The 19,957-nt window shown below is 35.5% G+C and overlaps 1 protein-coding gene and 1 long non-coding RNA gene across 4 annotated transcripts in view; both read left to right on the forward strand.

Annotated features, from left to right (window-relative positions):
• The first annotated feature begins 5,977 nt into the window (after positions 1 to 5,977).
• The window catches only part of LOC104101837 (mediator of RNA polymerase II transcription subunit 23), a 65,657-nt gene continuing 51,677 nt past the window's right edge, over positions 5,978 to 19,957 (forward strand). Inside the window, exons 1-4 of one of the 3 annotated variants that reach the window (XM_070182259.1) lie at positions 5,978 to 6,319; positions 6,450 to 6,493; positions 15,386 to 15,485; positions 15,609 to 16,592. In XM_070182259.1, coding sequence (XP_070038360.1) covers positions 6,128 to 6,319; positions 6,450 to 6,493; positions 15,386 to 15,485; positions 15,609 to 16,592 — 1,320 coding nt within the window. In that variant the 5' untranslated portion in view covers positions 5,978 to 6,127. The remainder of the gene's footprint in view (positions 6,320 to 6,449; positions 6,494 to 15,385; positions 15,486 to 15,608; positions 16,593 to 19,957) is intronic. The other 2 variants (XM_070182258.1, XM_070182257.1) reach the window with 2 other exon arrangements.
• On the forward strand, positions 6,505 to 11,577 carry LOC138896848 (uncharacterized). The gene is made up of 3 exons (XR_011410285.1): positions 6,505 to 10,796; positions 10,884 to 11,002; positions 11,092 to 11,577. It is a non-coding gene; the product is annotated as an uncharacterized lncRNA (long non-coding RNA).

The following is a 19,957-nucleotide window of genomic DNA, read 5'->3' on the forward strand; positions in this document are numbered from 1 at the left end:
TGGAGGTCGGAACGGGTCCTTATTCACTTCAAGTGATCGAACAACCATTAGTGTACTCAATGGGTGCACTTTGTCCATGTAAAAGCATTTTAAGACCCTTTTCTGTATAGGCATATTGATGCATAAAGATCTCATTTGCTAAATATTCAATTTGCAGCCCAAGACAAAGTTTTGTCTTTCCAAGATCTTTCATCTCAAATTCTTTCTTAAGATATTCAATTGCCTTTTGGAGCTCTTCTGGAGTTCCAACGAGATTTATGTCATCAACATAAACAGCAAGTATAATAAATTCTAATGCCATTTTCTTTATAAAAATACATGGACAAATAACATCATTTATGTAACCCTCTTTCAACAAATATTCACTGAGGCGATTATACCACATGCGCCCAGATTGTTTTAAACCGTACAAAGATCTTTGTAATCTGATTGAGTACATTTTTCGAGATTTTGAATATGCTTCAGGCATTTTAAATCCTTCAGGGATTTTCATGTAAATCTCATTATCAAGTGACCCGTACAGATAAGCCGTAACCACATCCATCATATGTATTTCAAGCCTTTCACGTAAGGCTAAACTGATGAGATATCGAAATGTTATAGCATCCATAACGGGTGAATATGTTTCTTCATAATCGACTCCAGGTCGTTGTGAGAATCCTTGTGCGACAAGGCGAGCCTTGTATCTTTCAACTTCATTTTGCTCATTCCTTTTTCGCAAAAAAAACCCATTTATGACCAACTGGTTTTATACCAGCAGGTGTTTGGACTACTGGTCCAAAGACCTCTCTTTTAGCAAGTGCGTTCAATTCTGATTGAATTGCCCCTTACCATTTTGACCAATCAGATCTTTGTTGACATTCTTCGACAGATTGGGGTTCAAAATCCTCACTATCTTGCATAATGTTAAGTGCAATATTATATGCAAAAATATTATCCACCACTATTTCAGATCGATTTAAATTAATCCCATCACCAGTAGAACTTATTAAAAGTTCTTCGCTCACTTGAGTCTCGGGTTTATTGATTTCTTCAGGAATCTCATAACTAATCAGATCTTGGGTCTCTTCAGGAGATCCCTTCATAATATCATTTTGATCATTTGTCGATTTTCTTTTTCTAGGATTTCGATCCTTAGAACCCATAGGCCTACCACGCTTCAGGCGTGCTTTAGGTTCACTGGCTCTCATGCTAATAGATGGTCCTGCTAGGACATCAATTCGGATAGGCACATTCTCTGCAAGGATATGTGACTTAGTTATCCTTTTCAAATCAGTAAATACGTCTGGTATTTGATTTGCTATATTCTATAAATGGATGATCTTCTGGACCTCCTGATTACATATATGGGTACGTGGATCAAAGTGAGATAATGATAAAACTTTTCACACAATTTCTCTTTTGATTTCTTTTTTCTCTCTCCCTAATTGTGGGAAATTTATTTTATCAAATCGACAATATGCAAATCGAGCAGTAAATAAATCTCCAGTCAATGGTTCAAGATAGCGAATAATAGAGGGTGATTAAAACCCAATATATATTCCTAACCTTCTTTGGGGGCCCATCTTACTGCGCTGTGGTGGTGCTACTGGCACATATACAGCATATCCAAAAATTCGTAGATGGGCAATATTTGGTTCATGACCAAAAACTAGTTGTGACGGAGAATATTTATTATAATGTGTTGGTCTGAGACGGATAAGTGATACTGCGTGCAAGATAGCATGGCCCCAAACAGTAGTGGGCAATTTTGTTTTCATAAGTAGTGGTCTTGCTATCAATTGCAGTCGTTTAATAAATGACTCTGCAAGGCCATTTTGAGTATGAACATAAGCTACCGGATGTTCAACTTTTATCCCAACTGATAGACAGTAATCATCAAAAGCTTGAGATGAGAATTTTCCAGCATTATCAAGGCGAATAGACTTTATAGGATAATCTGGGAATTGTGCCCTTAATCGAATTATTTGGGCTAATAACTTTGCAAACGCCAGGTTGCGAGATGATAATAGGCACACATGAGACCATCTTGAAGATGCATCTATTAGGACCATAAAATATCTAAACAACCCACTTGGTGGGTGAATAGGTCCACATATATCCCCATGTATATGTTCTAAGAAGGTAGGGGACTCAATGCCAACCTTCATTGGTGATGGTCTAGTGATCATTTTGCCTTGATAACAAGCATCACAAGAAAATTCATTATTTGTAAGAATCTTCAGGTTCTTTAATGGATGCCCACTCGAATTTTCAGTAATTCGTCTCATCATTATTGATCCAGGATGGCCCAAACGGCCATGCTAAAGCACAAAAGTATTTGAATCAGTAAACTTCTGGTTTACAATAGAGTGTGCTTCAACTATACTAATCTTTGAATAATATAAGCCAGAAGATAAAGTTGGTAACTTTTCTACAATGCATTTCTGGCCAGAAATATTCTTTGTAATACAAAGATATTCCACATTCATTTCATCTATTGTCTCAACATGATACCCATTTCGGCGGATATCTATAAAACTCAACAAGTTTCTTCGGGACTTGGAGGAGTACAATGCATTGTCGATAATAAGTTTTGTTCCCTTAGACAGAAATACAATAGCTCTTCCGGAGCCTTCAATCAAACTTATATTACCAGAAATTGTAGAAATATTTACTTTTCCTTATGCAAATAAGAAAAGTATTTCTGATCTTTGAATATGGCATGCGTTGTTCCACTATCAACTACACAAATATCTTCATGATTGGTCTTTGATCCAAACATAATTTGAGGATTATCCATATTCTTCAAAATGACATAAACAAAATAAATATGATAATAAATATTATAACTTTTATTTATGTACAACAATTACATAACCATACTATCTACTACAAATAACAAAAATTAAAATATTTACATCTCTACAGATTCACTACCGATCACATGACTTGTTTCTCCTTCTGGGAGTGCAAAGTAATCAGCTACATCCAAATGCATGAAGTCTAAATTATCTTCAGAAATAAAATTTGCTTCAGCATTTTTCTCTGTCTTCTTCAGGGAGGCTTGATACAGCTCAACCAGGTGCTTTGGCGTATGACATGTACGTGACCAGTGCCCTTTTCCTCCACATCTATAGCATGCATTTTCTGGCTTTGCTGCTTGCACCGCTTCATGCTTTTGTTCCTTCCTTTTCCACTGCTGGTGGTGAGGAGGGTTCTTTGATGCATTATTATTACCATGATTAGAGTTTCCTCCCCGACCACGGCCATGACCACGACTGGGGCCACGTCCTCTTCCACGTTTAGCTTGGTAGAAGTTCGTCTCATTCACTTCAGGGAATGGACAAGAACCAGTAGGTCGGCTTTCATGGTTTTTCATTAATAGCCCATTATGTTGCTCGGCTACAAGAAGATGTGAGATAAGTTCAGAATACTTTTTGAATCCCATCTCTCGATATTGCTGCTGCAGGAGCATATTCGAGGCATGAAAAGTGGTGAAAGTTTTCTCCAACATATCATGATCAGTAATATTATCACCACATAGTTTCAATTGGGAAATAATTCTGAACATAGCAGAATTATACCCACTGATAGATTTAAAATCTTATAGCCTTAGATGAGTCCAATCATAATGTGCCTGTGGAAGAACGACCATCTTCAGGTGGTCATATCTATCTTTCAAATTACTTCACAGTATGACTGAATCTTTAACAGTAAGATATTCCATTTTCAGGCCCTCATCAAGGTGATGGCGTAAGAATATCATTGCTTTGGCACGGTCTTGGTTTGATGCCTGATTTTTATCTTTGATGGTGTCTGCCAGACCCATCGCATCAAGATGAATTTCGGCATCAAGCACCCCAAGACATGTAGCTTTTGCCCGATATATCCAAGGCTACAAACTCAAGTTTAGAAAGATTTGACATTATTTAGAAAAAGAAAGTTCGTACCTCTGATACTTTCAAAGTATTTTCTCGAGATGGCAGAGTCTCGTGCTGATAACGTGTTATAAAATAAAGATTATAAAGTAAAGACAAGTATAGAGAGAAACTGATATATTATTCAAACTTCAAACTTCTGTACATAATGAACTGAATTCTTCTCTATTTATAGAAGAAAGGAAGCTGCTGTGTAAGCTGCTACTGCAAGCTGCTGTATAAGCTGCTACTGCAAGCTGTTGTGTAAGCTGCTGCTCTAAGCTGCTTGTAAGCTGTTGTGTAAGCTGCTGCTCTAAACTGTTGTGCCAGATATAGATAATCTTCTATCATGGGTAATATTTATCCATAACGGAGTACCACGGAGTACCGAAAGGATAAGCTTCTTCAGGAGGCTTATTTCCAATAGAGTACTAAATAGATAAATGTATTTATGGCGGAATCTCATATGGATAAATTTCTTCAGGAAGCTTATTTACAACGGAGTACTAAATGAACATCCATAATATAATATATTCATAACACTTTTTTTCTTTTCTTCTTTTTTTAAAACATTGTTTTTTGGGTGATGAGACTTTTGGGCTTTATAGTTGATATTTGATAGAAAAATGTATGTGAGGCTTCTGAAGTTCCACCAGAAAGAAACGATTCTTTATTTGGGTTAATTTAACTAAAGGCCATCCAACTTATCTTTTATTTCACAAAAGTCATTTATCTATTTTTCATCACTTAAAAGTCACTTAACTTTACATTTATAACTTAAAGTCATTCTAGTTCAAAACCTATAAGATATTCAATAAAAAATATGATATGGCATTACATTTAATTAAAGAATCTAACAATAATGCCACATAAGCTTAAATAGACCATATCTAAGTCGCCATTTGATTGAAACAAGTTCCGTGCTGCTCACCACTCCTCGAGGCCAAGGACGGGGTCCCATTTCTTCCTCATCCCGATTTCGGCCGGTTTTTTGAATATTAGTTTTAATTTATTTTATATGAAAAACCGACCGATTTCGGTCGGTTTCTTAAAAAATAAATTTCACGTGATTCTAAAATAGTTTCCCGCATTTTTGCACCAAAAAACCGACCGAAGTCCGTCGGTTTTGTAAAAAAATAAAAAATAAAATATTTTGGAAAACCGACCGACTTCAGTCGGGTTTTTTGGGCGTATTTTTGAACTACCGAAGTCGGTCGGTTGGCCGCGGTCGGTTTTGGCCGAATTTTTAGTAGTGAACTTCTACTATGCAATTTCATTGTTGGTGTTTCTTATCAATATTTTGACTTTAATGGAATAGTAATTTGTGAAAATAGGTTTTTATTAACTTGTTGTTCTTGTCTGTTAATGGTACATTTATATGTTATGTGAGATTGAAGTCCGTCGATTTTCTAATTTTTTTTACTAAACTGACCGAATTTGGCGCAAAAATGCGAGAAACTATTTTAGAATCCCGCGATTTTTTTTTTTAAGAAACCGACCGAAATCGGTCGGTTTTTCATATAAAATAAATTAAAACTAATATTAAAAACACCGACCAAAATCGGGATGAGGAAGAAATGGATCTAACTTAGATATGGTCTATTTAAGCTTATGTGACATTATTGTTAGATTTTTTAATTAAATGTAATGCTGTGTCATATTTTTTATTGGATATTTTATAGGTTTTGAACTAGAATGACTTTTAAGTTATAAAGGTAAAGTTGGGTAACTTTCAAGTGATAAAAAATAGATAAATAATTTTTGTGAAATAAATAATAAATTGGATGAGCATGTGTGAAATTAAACCTTCTTTATTTACGAGGCGTTTCAATTTTGAATGGGTGGAAACGGTTGTTCACTTGATAATGAATTGTGGCATTTATACATTAAATTGGACATAAAGAATAAGAGAAAAAGGGCAAAAAATCAAGATAAAGGATAAATATGAATGCTGGGCAATGAGATGCGACACATCATTCTTTTTTTGCTCAGATATAGATATAGATATTAAAATTTTTTACTTACCAAATAAATAAATTTCAGGAACGTTTGTGCATAAAAATGTTTGACGGGAAATTATTTTCCATAGCTCAGTCTCTGTCTTGGTTGTATTCGGACCCAAAACCTGCTTTTTATTTCGTTTCCTGAATAGTAGTAGTTAAAAGCAAAATCCAAGAGTGAGAACAAGAAGAAAACCGTCCACTCGAATTTCAACTGAGAAGAAAAGGATGCTGCGAGCTCCGACTCCAACCAGTCATTCAAATCAAGCCAGACCAGAAATGGAGCAGCCGCCGCCCCCGCCCCCGCCCCCGCCCCAGTTGAGGTCTTCTTCTTCTTCCTCAGTTTTCAGAAGCCACCATCATCAGTTTCATCCTTCTCGACCCGCCATCCTTGATCTCTTTAACCTCTACTTAGGACTGGTAATCTATCTTTAATTTCATATTTGCCCCTTTTTTGAAAAAAAATCCCCCCCAAATTTAATCACTATTCCATTCTTGAAGTTTTTGTTTCGTTGCAAAGTTTATTTTCTTTTTCAATGTTCTTTCGCAGAAAAATTCTGGGCAAAAATCAGATGATTCTATTAGAGAACCTCCGTAAGTGTTGTCTTTTCTTTCTGACATGTATAATTTGGCTGTAGTTTGAAGCACTATCTTGCGCATGAATTAAATATTTTTCATTGTTTATGACTTTTATAAGCTTAACAGCTTAACTATATACATCTGTCTCCAAATTTGTTAAGATCGAAGATAAAGAAGACACAAATTTAACGTGGTTCGGTCAAGGTGAGCTACGTCCACAAGCGGAGAGTAACAATTTTATTATACCAACAAGAGTACAAAAGAGAGTACAAAATTAGAGTAAATACTCTAATTAGTCCCAAATACCCCAAGAGAATAACCTCACAAGATCACTCCAAAGAAAGGATTCACACAAGTGTTTTCCAACACTCACTCTCTTACAAAATACTCTATAATGAAATAAAGGAGGAGAAAGAAAGGCAAGAGTGAAAAGCACTTGAATTGATGTGTTTTCAAATGAGGAGAAACTCCTCTATTTATAGCAAGAAATCCTTGGCCTAATAATAGATATTATGTCATGGCAAATGTCATGATCCACAAATTTGTTATAATGGATATTATGTCACGACAAATGTTATGAACCACAAATTTGTTATAATTGATATTATGTCATGGCAAATGTCATGAAAATTTGGCCATATTACAAATCTCCACCTTGGCCTAATTTCGGCTTATATATAGTAAATTTGCTCCACCTTCCCCGCAAAAACCCCAATGGGCAAAATCATTCTTCATAAATGCCAATCAAGTTCAGGCAAAGCTTGAACTTGGACACTGGAAGAGGTTTTGTGAACATGTCAGCAGGATTGTCTCTAGTGTTGATCTTCTGAACATAGACTTTTTTTTCAGCAATGGTTTCTCGGATGAAATGATACTTTATATCAATGTGCTTCGTCCTCTCATGATACATTTGATCTTTAGTCAAGTGAATGACACTTTGACTATCACAGAAAATGGTAATACCACCTTGGTGTAAACTGAGTTCCGCAAATAGACCCTTCAACCATAAAGCTTCTTTGATCGCCTCGGTCACTGCCATATATTCTGCTTCGGTAGTAGATAAAGCTACTACATGTTGTAATGTAGCTTTCCAACTAATAGCGCAACCCCCGATGCAAAATACATAGCCTGTCAGTGATCTTCTTTTGTCAAGATCACCTGCATAATCTGAGTCTACAAAACCAACCAAAGTGTTAGTATTTCTCCCAAACTCCAAACATGTGTTTGAAGTACCTCGCAAGTATCTGAGAATCCATTTCACAGCATGCCAACGTGCTTTACCAGGGCAAGCCATATACCGGCTTACCACGCTCACTGCTTGTGAAATGTCTGGACGTGTACAAACCATTGCATACATAATAGTGCCGACTGCACTGGAATAAGGAACCTGTGCCATGTACCTCTCTTCTTCCTCTGATTGCGGGAGCAGCTGATAACTTAAAATGAGCAGCAAGAGGGGTACTAACTGGTTTAGCATCTTTTATGCCAAACCTCTCCAAGACTTTCTCCAAGTACTTCTTCTGGGTCAGAAATAGCTTGTTGGCTTTTCGATCTCTTTTGATCTACATGCCAAGGATTTTCTTAGCTGCTCCCAAATCTTTCATCTCAAATTCACTTTTCAGCTGACTTTTCAAATTGTGAATTTCTGTTAAATCCTTAGCAGCAATGAGCATGTCATCAACATATAATAATAGGTACACAAATGAACCATCATTTAACTTCCGAAAGTAAACACAACTATCATACATGCTCCTCGAATAACCATGACCCAACATAAAGGAATCAAACCTTTTATACCATTCTCTTGGAGACTGCTTTAATTCGTGCAAGGATTTCTTCAACAAGCAAACATGATCTTCTTTTCCTTCAATTTCAAATCCTTCGGGTTGATGCATGTATATTTGTTCCTCAAGTTCGCCATGTAAGAAAGCTGTCTTAACATCAAGTTGTTCTAATTCCAAATCATACATGACAATGAAGGCAAGCAAGACACGAATAGAGCTATGTTTAACAACAGGTGGGAAAATATCATTAAAACAGTGTTTAAAAAAGCGCCCGCTTCCTCGCTTTAAGCGAGAAGCGAGGCGAAGCGTGAAGGGCAGCGCTTCAGCAAAGTAAAAGCGACCGCTTCTCTGTAAAAAGCGAGAAGCGGGGAAAGCGAAGCGAAGCGAAGAAGCGTCTGCTTCTCTGCTTTAAAATACCCAACCCGTTTTAAACACTGGTCTGGACTTCTTCAACAACAGCGACTAGGGTTCAACTTCCAACAACATCAACTTTTCTTATTCATCTACTTCTGATTTCCGAAAGAATCTCAAAGCATCAACTAGGGTTGTTTCTTCTTCAACTTCAAGTTCAAGACTTCAACAGGTATGTTCTGAATTTCTGATTTTCATTCTTCTTCTTCTTCTTCTTTTTCTTTTTCTTTCTAAACGTCCAAAAAGCGGCGAAAAGCTGGCGAATTTTTTCTAGAAAATTACTGCCCAATTTTTTCAGTTTTTGACGGAGAATTCCTCTAATTTTTTATATCCTTTATTCTTAGTTCTTATTGCCTTTCTTATGTGTTATGTTGTTGTTCTTTTAATGACGCCAAAAGAAGATAGGAAAGACCCGGCTTGGGCTTACTCTGAAAGAGTTTGCGAGACCAACAAGATGGCAATTAGATGTCTTTTTTATGACAAGATTTCAAATGGGGGAATCTATCGTCAAAAAGCGCATCTAATCGGTGGGGATCCAAATGTCGCATCTTGTCCTAAAGTTTCGTCGCATGTGAAGGAAGATTTGAAAGCATTCCTTAAAAAAAAAAAGAGAGTTAAAGACTCAAATGATTCATGAACAAGAACTGTATAATCTTGATGACGATGATGAAACTGAAGAAGGTGACGATGCTTCGTCGCTTCCACCAAAATCACAAAAGCGGGGAAGGATGCAACCAATGTCTTCTAGTTGTGGATCTACTGGCAAGACCAAAGGTCCTATGGATTGTTACTTCCCGTAAAAATCTGGAGATAAGGAAGCACAAAGTGGTAATCCTCAAATTGATGCCAAAGCGATTTTGAGGGATCGTGCAGTTACAATGTTTGCGCGATGGATGTATGATGCAGGTCTTCCTTTTAATTGTGTTAATTATACTGACACTTTTTCTACTTTTATTGAGGCCGTAGGCCAATATGGTCCTAGAATGAAGCCTCCAACTTATCATAAAGTTAGAGTGTCATATCTAAAAAAAGAGGTGGCAGAGGTGAGCAAAATCGTGGAGGAGAACAAAGTAGAATGGAACAAGTTTGGTTGTTCCATTATGATGGATAAGTGGACGGCGAGAAATGGAAAAATGATCATCAATATCTTGGTGAATTCTCCTAAGGGAAGCCTGTTTCTTGAGTCCGTTGATGCAAGCGACTCTTCGACTGATTCAACCAAAATGTACTCCTTGTTCAAGAGTACAATTGACTCGAGCAGAAAATGTTGTTCAAGTTGTCACGGACAACGCCGGTGAAAATGTTAAAGCTGGTGATTTGATGTCTGCTGGGTAACCGCATATTTATTGGACTCCGTGTGCAGCACATTCCATTAATTTGATCTTCGGTGACATTTTCAAGGAAAGACCCTTCAATTCAGTCTTTAATCAGGCAATTAGAGCGCATTCCTATATTGTTCAAAGGCCTTTGTTATTGAATATGATGAAGAGATTCACTAAACAAAGAAGCTTGGTGAAACCTGCAAAGACAAGATTTGCTACTGCTTTGTTGACTTTGCATAGGATGTATGAGTAAAAAAGCAATTTGAAAAAGTTGTTTGTTTCAGATGAGTACACTAACAGTGCCTATGGAAGGGAAGCTCGAGGGAGAGAATCTGCAGATGTTATACTTTCTCCTTCATTCTGGAACAATGTGGTTCATGCATTGAAGATTGGTGGTCCTTTAGTTAAAGTGTTTCGTTTGGTGGATGGGGAGCAAAGGCCACCAATGGGCTACCTGTACGAAGCAATGGATAGGGCAAAAGAGGCTATTCAAGCCTCTTTTAGTGATCAAAGAAAATACAAAAGAGTCTTTGAGATCATAGATAAAAGGTGGGATAGTAAGCTTCATAGCCCTTTGCATGCAGCTGGACTTGTTTTGAACCCGGAACTGTTTTATGACAATGAAGAGAGGATTCTAGGAGATGAACCTTTGTGGAATGGATACTATGAATGTATTGAGAAGTTGATACCTGAAGAATCAGTGCAAGATAAAATAACAGAGCAATTTAGTATTTATAGGAATGCTGAGCAACCTTTTGGAAAAAATATGGCGATTAGACAAAGAAAGACAGAAGTCACCAGGTGAGCGAGTGTTTATATGTTGTTTTATAGTTAATAAGTTATTTCTTTATCAATATTATGTTTTGAAAATTTGTTCTACTTCTACAGTTGAATGGTGGAAGCAATATGGCCATTCCACTCCAGATTTACAAAAGTTTGCCATCAAGGTTCTAAGTCTAACATGTAGCTCATCCGGGTGTGAAAGGAATTGAAGCGTGTTTGAACATGTAAGAACTAAGAAGAAAGATTTAGTATATTGAGATAATTAAATTATATCTCAATTGTCCTAATCTTACTAATTACTTATTATTTGCAGATTCATACCAAAAAGAGGAACAAACTAACCTTGAAGCGTCTCAATGATCTAGTATTCATTAAGTACAATAGAACATTGAGGCGTCGTTACATCGCTCGCAATGTAATTGATCAAATTAGTTTGGACAACATCGATGATGCTAATGAATGGCTAACTGGAGTCCCGGAAGATCATGCAGATGAAGAGGTATTTGAGGAAACTTCTGATTTCACTTGGGGTGATGCTGCGGAGGCGCGTGGAATTGGGGAGAGGATTTATGGTTTGAGGGGGAGTACCTCAACTTCACAGAGGAAGGGAAAAAAGGCAGCTACTTTGTCCCTAGTTGATGAAGAAGAAGAAGTTGAAGAAGATGACGAGCAATATAATAATGATAGTGGAATACAAGAATTTGACAATCTTGTAGAAGAATAGGATGCTCATTTTGTTCTTTAATTGATGCTATTATTTAGTTTTTACATTGAAGTATTGAACATTTGCTTACAATTACATGTGTTGTCTATGCAGTATTTATTTTAATTTTTTTTTTAAAATTGCGCTTCACTTCAAAAAAGCGAGCGCTTCGCTTCTCGCTTCTCGCTTTAAGCGAAATGGGGGTTGTTACCTTTTCTCGCTTCAAGGAAAATGTACTTTTTAGCCCTTAGCTCTAATTTTCCATCATTTACATGCATGTATGCAGGGCAACCAAATATCTTTAAATCAAAATAATTAGCAGGAGTACCTGACCACATTTCCTCTCGAGTTTTAAAGTTCAAAGGTGCAGAAGGAGCTCGGTTGACAATATAACAAGCTGTAGAGATAGCTTCTGCCCAAAAGGCGTTTGTCAACCCAGCATTTGAAATCATGCAACGAGCCACTTTTCAAAAGAGTTCTATTCATCCTTTCTGCCACACCATTTTGCTGAGGTGTCATTCTCACAGTACGATGTCGAGCAATTCCTTCATTCTTGCAAAATTCGTTGAATTCATCATTACAAAATTCCAAGCCATTATCTGTTCTAAGCCGCTTAACCTGTTTTCCTGTTTGCTTCTCAATCAAAACTTTCCATTGTTTGAAATTTAAGAAAACATTACTTTTATTTTTCAGGAAATAAACCCAAACTTTCCTTGAATAATCATCAATGAAAGTTAACATATACCTGGCACCACCTCTTGATGGGGTACCTGAAGGACCCCAAAGATCTGAATGAATGTAATCCAAAGTACCTTTTGTTCTATGAATCGCTGGAGATTTGAAGCTGACTGTTTTCTGCTTCCCGAACACACAATGTTCACAGAACTCCATATTTCCGGTACTTTGGCCACATAAGAGACCTCTTTTACTGAGAATGGAAAGACCTTTTTCACTCATATGCCCCAATCACATATGCCACAATTTGGTGATGTCAGAATCTGATTTATCTGATATTGAAACTGCAGCAGCACCTGTAACAATATATATACCATAGTATACAACGTACCAGATCTGCGTGCCTTCATGATCACAAGAGCACCATGAGAAATTTTCAGAACTCCACCTTCACCTATGTACTTGCACCCAAGAAATTCTAGAGTGCCCAAAGAGATGAAATTTTTCTTCAAGTCAGGAACATGTCTAACATCGGTGAGAGTTCTCACCACACCATCGTGCATTTTGTTTCGGACTGTACCTTTTCCAATAACTTTGCAGGCAGCATTGTTGCCCATCAAGACAACTCCACCTCTAATAGATTCATATGTGGTAAATAAATCCCGACTGGGACACATATGATAAGAACAACCCGAATCTAAAATCCACTTATTGTTAGATTTGAAACTATTATTAGTTGCTAAAAAATAGTTCCCTCAGTCTCATCAGCAGCTACACTTGCTTCGGCAGTGTCAGTATTTTTGTGCTCATTTTTGTTTTCTGTATGCTTTTCTTTGTTTTTCAATTTAAAGCATTCAGAAATAATGTTATCTTTCTTATGACAATATTTGCACATGACATTTCTGTATCTGTATTTTGACCTTGATTTAGGTTTCTCACTATTTAAATCTTTCTTATTGGATCTACCTCTTATGAATATGCCTTCCCCTTGGTTCCCACTAGTTTTCCTAGTAATATCTCTATCTATTTGTTCTTTTAATTTCAAAATAGATTTGATATCTTTATAAGAGATATTATCCTTTCCATAAAGCATAGTATCTCTTATATGTTTAAACGACTGGGTAAAGAAACAAGCAATAACACAGCTTGATCCTCATCTTTGATTTCAGCATCTATGTTACTTAAATTCATAAGAAGAGAATCAAAAGTATCAAGATGTGTAAGTATAGAGGTACCTTCAGCCATACGAAAAGTGTAGAGTTTTTGCTTTAGGTAAAGCCTGTTTTCTACTGTTCTTTTCATATATAGGGTTTTAAGCTTTTCCCATATGCCTTTGGCTGAGCTTTCTGCTGCAACTTCACGCAAAACCTCATTTGAAAGATTTAAAATAATACCTGCTTTTGCCTTTTTGTCTATGACGGCAAACTCCTCGTCCGTCATTTTATCCGGCATCTTCTCCTTTCCTTGCAGTGCCAAATCTAAGCCATCCTGAATTAGGATAGCTTCCATCTTTAATTGCCACATTCCGAAGTTTGCACTTCGGTCAAATTTCTCAACATAAGACTTTGTTAGAGTCATTTTGGATTTTTAAACTAACCCGGTTAGATCTGGCTCTGATACCAATTTGTTAAGATCGGGTTACCGGGTAGTGCGGAATTTAGCCAAACAACGTTATAATGACAATAACAAAGACAATGTAAGTTGATAATAACGGCAATTAAAGAAGATAAAGAAGACACAAATTTAACGTGGTTCGGTCAAGGTGACCTACGTCCACAAGCGGAGAGGAGCAATTTTATTATACCAACAAGAGTACAAAAGAGAGTACAAAATTAGAGTAAATACTCTAATTAGTCCCAAATACCCCAAGAGAATAACCTCACAAGATCACTCCAAAGAAAGGGTTCACACAAGTGTTTCCCAACACTCACTCTCTTACAAAATACTCTATAACGAAATAAAGGAGGAGAAAGAAAGACAAGAGTGAAAAGCTCTTGAATTGGTGTGTTTTCAAATGAGGAGAAACTCCTCTATTTATAGCAAGAAATCCTTGGTCTAATAATGGATATTATGCCATGGCAAATGTCATGATCCACAAAATTGTTATAATGGATATTATGTCATGGCAAATGTCATGAATCACAAATTTGTTATAATGGATATTATGTCATGGCAAATGTCATGAAAATTTGGCCATATTACAAAATTATTTTAGGTAAAGTCAAGGAGTGGTGGGGGTGGGGGGAAAGTCTAATTACCACAGCTATTTAAATGAAAAAACATGAAAAAGTTAGCTTATTTGATGCCGGTTATGAATTGGGGTTTGTTGGACTTGGTCCTCCATATATTCGGCATCTAATGCACCAAACGTTTTATTTATTATCTTCCAGTCATATTTCATGTTACTGATTCATGAACACAGCAAAGAGGAATTGGAGGTGAGACTGAAGACAAGGCAACATTAAGGTTTACCTTTTGGAGTTGCACAAGGGCTTTACTTATTATCAGAGAAGAATAGGTTTATTATACTTGCAATCAACATCATTTCTTGCTTCTACTTAAGAAGAGCACAAAAAGAAATTGAGATTTTTGGTTTTTATGCATCTATGTTCCAGGATAAACTAAACAGAACGGGTTCTAACCTTACGTTTTGGGAATTTGAAAATTCTAGTTAACTCTTTCTTTTTCTTGTATGGGTATTGGGTGGGGGGACTGAATCCCATATGTACCTACCATTCTGTTTTCATGGCAAGAGTACACAACAATATTTTTATTTCAGATGGTAAATCTTAGAAGCAAGTACAGATACTTAAATCAATAAATCTGGTAAAATCAGCAGGTGAGATTAAAATGTTGCTCCAAAAGTGAAAGAAGCAGAAGTCTTCTTACATGAGGAGTTGAGTGCTTAGATGATTTGCTCATGTTTCTTCTCATTGGATCTGACATTAAGCAATCATATATGTGGAACTTGAAGTTTCTTTTAAGCATGAAAAGATATGATTTTTTTTAAATTTTGTGAAATAAGATGTGATGACTATAGGCTTATGAAGTTATGTTTTGTTGCACTTGGTAACTGGCATAGTGTGATCTTCAATTATGCTTCTCTTCTCTTTTCAACTTCCGAACTAGTGCATATTTGCTCTATGATGCCAAAAGTTTTACAATTGATTGCACTGATTAAAAAAGAAACAAAGTCTTATGATTGATTGCTGATGCAAGAGATATACAGGAATAAGACACAGAAGCGAGTAACTGCTCTTAACAGAGAGCTTCCTCCACGAAATGAGCAATTTGTCTTAGATTTTGGACAGCTTCAGAGCCAATTTGCTGTAAGTTTTTTCACTTGGAAAATAATTGCTCTGTTGGATCCTTGCGTCTTTTATCTTCTATTTGTTACATCTGATAAAATCTTGTAATACATGCTTGTTCTTGTGTCTTACATATTATCCCAGGATCAGGAACAACTACGTGCAGTGGCAGAATCTGTTCTTATTTCTCTGGTTATTCAGTGCAGCAGTCACGCACCTCATGCAGAATTTCTTCTCTTCGCCATATGCAGTTTGTCTAGTATAGGATACATAAACTGGGATACGTTCTTGCCTTCTCTTCTTTCCTCAGTTTCATCTACGGAGATATCCGCAAGTCAGGGCAATCAGCTATCTGGTGCGGTCTCTTCTGCTAATTTAACACAGTCTGGATTGCTGCCATCTTCCACCGCAGTAGCGAGTACCTCTAATTTTCATTCATCAAATCCTGCATCTCCTTTGCCTACTGTCCATGGTATTGGGTCCCCTGTTCAGTCCACAGCTGAACCATCATCTTCTGCTGCTTTGTCTCCCATGAAGTCTTCTGATGTTAATGGCACTAGCCAACAGTCCATCGCAAAAGTGAATTTATTGACAAGGGATAATGCTGCAAGCAGTCTGCGTCAAATATGTTGCAAAATTATTTTAACTGGTCTAGATTCTAGTCTTAAGCCAGGAACACATGCCGAAGTTTTCCACCATATGTTGAACTGGTTGATTAATTGGGACCAAAAGTTACATGGTGTTGATGAATTTGATAGTGCGAAATATTGGAAACCAGATAAGGCTCTAATTGAGTGGCTACACAGCTGTTTAGATGTTATTTGGTTGCTGGTAGAGAATGATAAATGCCACATACCATTTTATGAACTTCTCCGGAGTGGGTTGCAGTTTTTAGAAAACATACCAGATGATGAAGCTCTGTTCACTCTTATTTTGGAGATCCATCGGAGGCGAGATATGATGGCTATGCATATGCAAATGTTGGATCAACACCTTCACTGCCCTACATTTGGGACCCCTCGACTTCTGCCTCAAGCCACTGCAAGTTCGTCCGGTGAAGCAGTTGCTAACATGAGATATTCACCAATTACATATCCTAGTGTGCTTGGGGAACCACTGCATGGAGAGGTGTGTATATGTGATATCTTATTAGAAACATGTTAAAATATTGTGTAGAAGCTTACTGATAAAAATATGTAAATAGTAAAAAAGAAATGTTAATAGGGAATCTGTTTGCTTGAGAATGAAGGAGCAGTTGAGACATCTTCCAGACAGAGAGACATTTTAGCATCAATTTTTAGCTGTCCTCTTATAGCCTGGTTGGCCAAGCTTCTAAAATCAGCTTATTTTGAGAAGTGCTTTTCTCAAAAGTACTTTTCAAAAAAGTGCTTTTGGTGAGAAGCAGTTTGTGTTTGACTAATTAATTTGAAAAGCACTTTTGAGTAGTAATTAGTGTTTGGCCAAGCTTTTGAAAAATGCTTGTAAGTGTATTTTTCTCAAAAGTGCTTCTCAGAAAAGTGCTTTTGGAGAAAAACTACTTTTTTCTGCTCTCTTCAAAAGCACCTTTTTTTCATCTAAAAGCTTGGCCAAACACCTCAATTTTTGGCCAAAAGCACTTTTGGCCAAAAAAGCACTTTTGGCCCCCAAAAAAACTTGGCCAAACAGGCTATTAGTCTCCTTAACATCAACAATAATATATGTTCGATCTGTGATAGAAAATTCATATACAACTTTGTTTTCTGCCCGTCTTTAGTCGAAGAAGGATAGTAGTATTCTAATGTGCTTCAATTATTTTTGACTAAATGATTTTGGTCCCTATCTATATTATATTAAAAGCACGAAGCCCCTTAGCGAAATGTCGTTCGTCTTTTTACCCTCTAAAAATGAATTTCACACTAGACAAATTGTAATTTAATTATTTTTCCTATATTAAGGAATTGAAAATCAACTAAACTTGCCTTATATATTTTTCCCTTAGTTGAATTATATATCATAACTATAATATACAATCTTAACTATCCTATATTACGTGAATAAAATTATACAATATTTAGGACTCTCTAATATTTAATGTAACGTGAATCCTTGCGGCTCATTCAAATAGGACTCTGAGTTCAACCTTTTAGGTATTTGGAATATATTTATGTCTTATAGGCACTATCAACTAAAAATTTGGTTATTAAATATTTTTTATTTAAACTGTGTAGAAAAACATAATATTAATTTAAGACTGTAAAATTAACTAAAATTTCACTTCACATAAATTTCCCTATTTAGATCCCGTTAATATTAAAGTTTGAATTGAATTATAAGATTCTTTTATTGTTCAAAATGTCACTATTCTTTTTCCATCAGATTTGCTCTGCTTTGAAGCTACAAAAAGAGAGGCACACATAAGCTATAACTCAAAAGTAAAAATACTCATTATATTTGGCAAAATTAAAAGGAATATCGAATTATTAATATAATTTTCTCCTAAAATTTTTAATAATAAAGTCAACAAATTTCACATTGGATAAAATTATTATTTAATTATTATTCTAATATTTAGAATTTTCAAATCTGCTAAAATTTTGAATATTAACTTTGTTTCTTATTTAAACTTTGTAAGAAATCATAATATTTAGACTTCAAAATCAATTAAATTTTACCATTTATAAATGTCCTTATTTAAAGCCAGTTAGTATTAAAGTAGAATTAAACTATAAGATTCTTTTATTATCAAAACGTTAAAAATTAAGAACTCATATTTGCATAATTCTTTAGTCATATTTGCACTACTTTGAAGCTACTAAAAAATAGGCACACATAAATTCTAACTCAAAAGTAAACACGCTAATTAATTTTCTTTGTTCGTCAATTGTAATTTTTTCTTGAAGTTTTAAATAATATTAAAGTTAATTTATTTAGCGACGAATTTGTCAAAGTATTTTCTTATGTGTTATACTTAAAATGTCGGACCTTTGGAAAAAAATCTTAAAACTTCAAGGTTGTATGTTATGTTGAAACTAAAAAGAAAGTATGATAATTTATGAAACTGAACTGATAGTATTATGAAGTTGGAACAAAGTTTAAGGTGAATATATTAAATGATAATTGAAGACTTTTATGAGATAGAGTTTCTTCGAACCGAGTTAGCTATATAGAATCAACATTCATCAATTTCAGGAGCTTATACATTTTTTAAATAATTGAAACATAAATTTTATGTAAATTATTACTCATAGAGACGAGGTATAACTTTCACAATGGACAAAATTGTAATTTAAGTTGCTTTTCTAATATTTCGGACTTTGTATTTATTAAAATTTTACATTTTAAATCTTTCATTATTAAACTAGGCAAGAAATCCTAATATCTAGTAATTTAAAATCGATTGACATTTTACCTTATATAAATTATACTAATTGAAAATAAAACCTTTGTGCCATACTCATAAAATCAAGATAGCAACGGTTTTATACGTGCCTTCAATGTCTAAATTAAAATTGTTCAATTCAAAATAACTAAATGTATACTTTAAATTCTTATTTTAATCATACAAAATAATTAATTCATGTTCAATTAAGTACCCAAAACATTTAATAGCATATATAATCATACTAAACAGCACAAGCCTAAATCTATATTGTTAAAGCTTGAAGTTTTTTTAAAACTATATTTTTCTTATAAAAAATTACTCATTGAGATGGGAAACACGCGCAACACGCGTACACTAAATCTAGTGATATCAAAAAGAAATTCTAGAACATCACTGTAGTGCTTTATTACTGAAGCTTATTATGTATACCAACTTGATACATCTTCCAACCTTAGCTTTGGTTAAATTAGTCATGGACCTGTTACTTATCAAAAGATAAAAAAAATGATGGAACTGTTATGGAGGAGTGCAGAAGGGTGGCAAACTTGATTGCTCTTTGATCAATTACTTTTGACATTTAATTGCTTTTTCCAGCAAGACTTGGGCAGTTTGGAATATTAGGATATGATTTCTAGTGACTAGTGCTGAGACCATAGTGAGTGGCGGTGTTAAAAGGCGATAAGTGCTGAGACTATAGTGAGTGACTAGTGCTGAGACCATGGGCTGGCGTTGCTGATCTGTTCTATAGTGGCCTATGTCTAATGCCGGTTTTATGTGGTTGGCTATAAATATTACCACATTCACTGGCCATTTCTGATTCTTTAGTTGATTGAGTAGAGTCTCTTGTTACCTAGTCCTCTTTAGTTGAATGGGTGGTTTCTCTCCTTACCTAGTTCAATGGTTCTGTATAGAACTTCATGTGATTACTTCCTGTAATTTATTGTTTCTCAACCTTACTAACTCCTATTAAACCTGATAAATTTACTGAATTTGACCCTTACTAACTTCTATTAAATGTGATGAATGGTGGCTCTAACCAAGCAGTCAAAGGAGATCTAATGGTCCTATCTTCAGCTCCTGGATGCCTTAGTTATTGTTCCCATTTTTTGATGATTCTTTCACGAATTTGATA

Source organism: Nicotiana tomentosiformis, chromosome 8, assembly GCF_000390325.3.
Source record: "Nicotiana tomentosiformis chromosome 8, ASM39032v3, whole genome shotgun sequence".
NCBI lineage: Eukaryota > Viridiplantae > Streptophyta > Magnoliopsida > Solanales > Solanaceae > Nicotiana > Nicotiana tomentosiformis.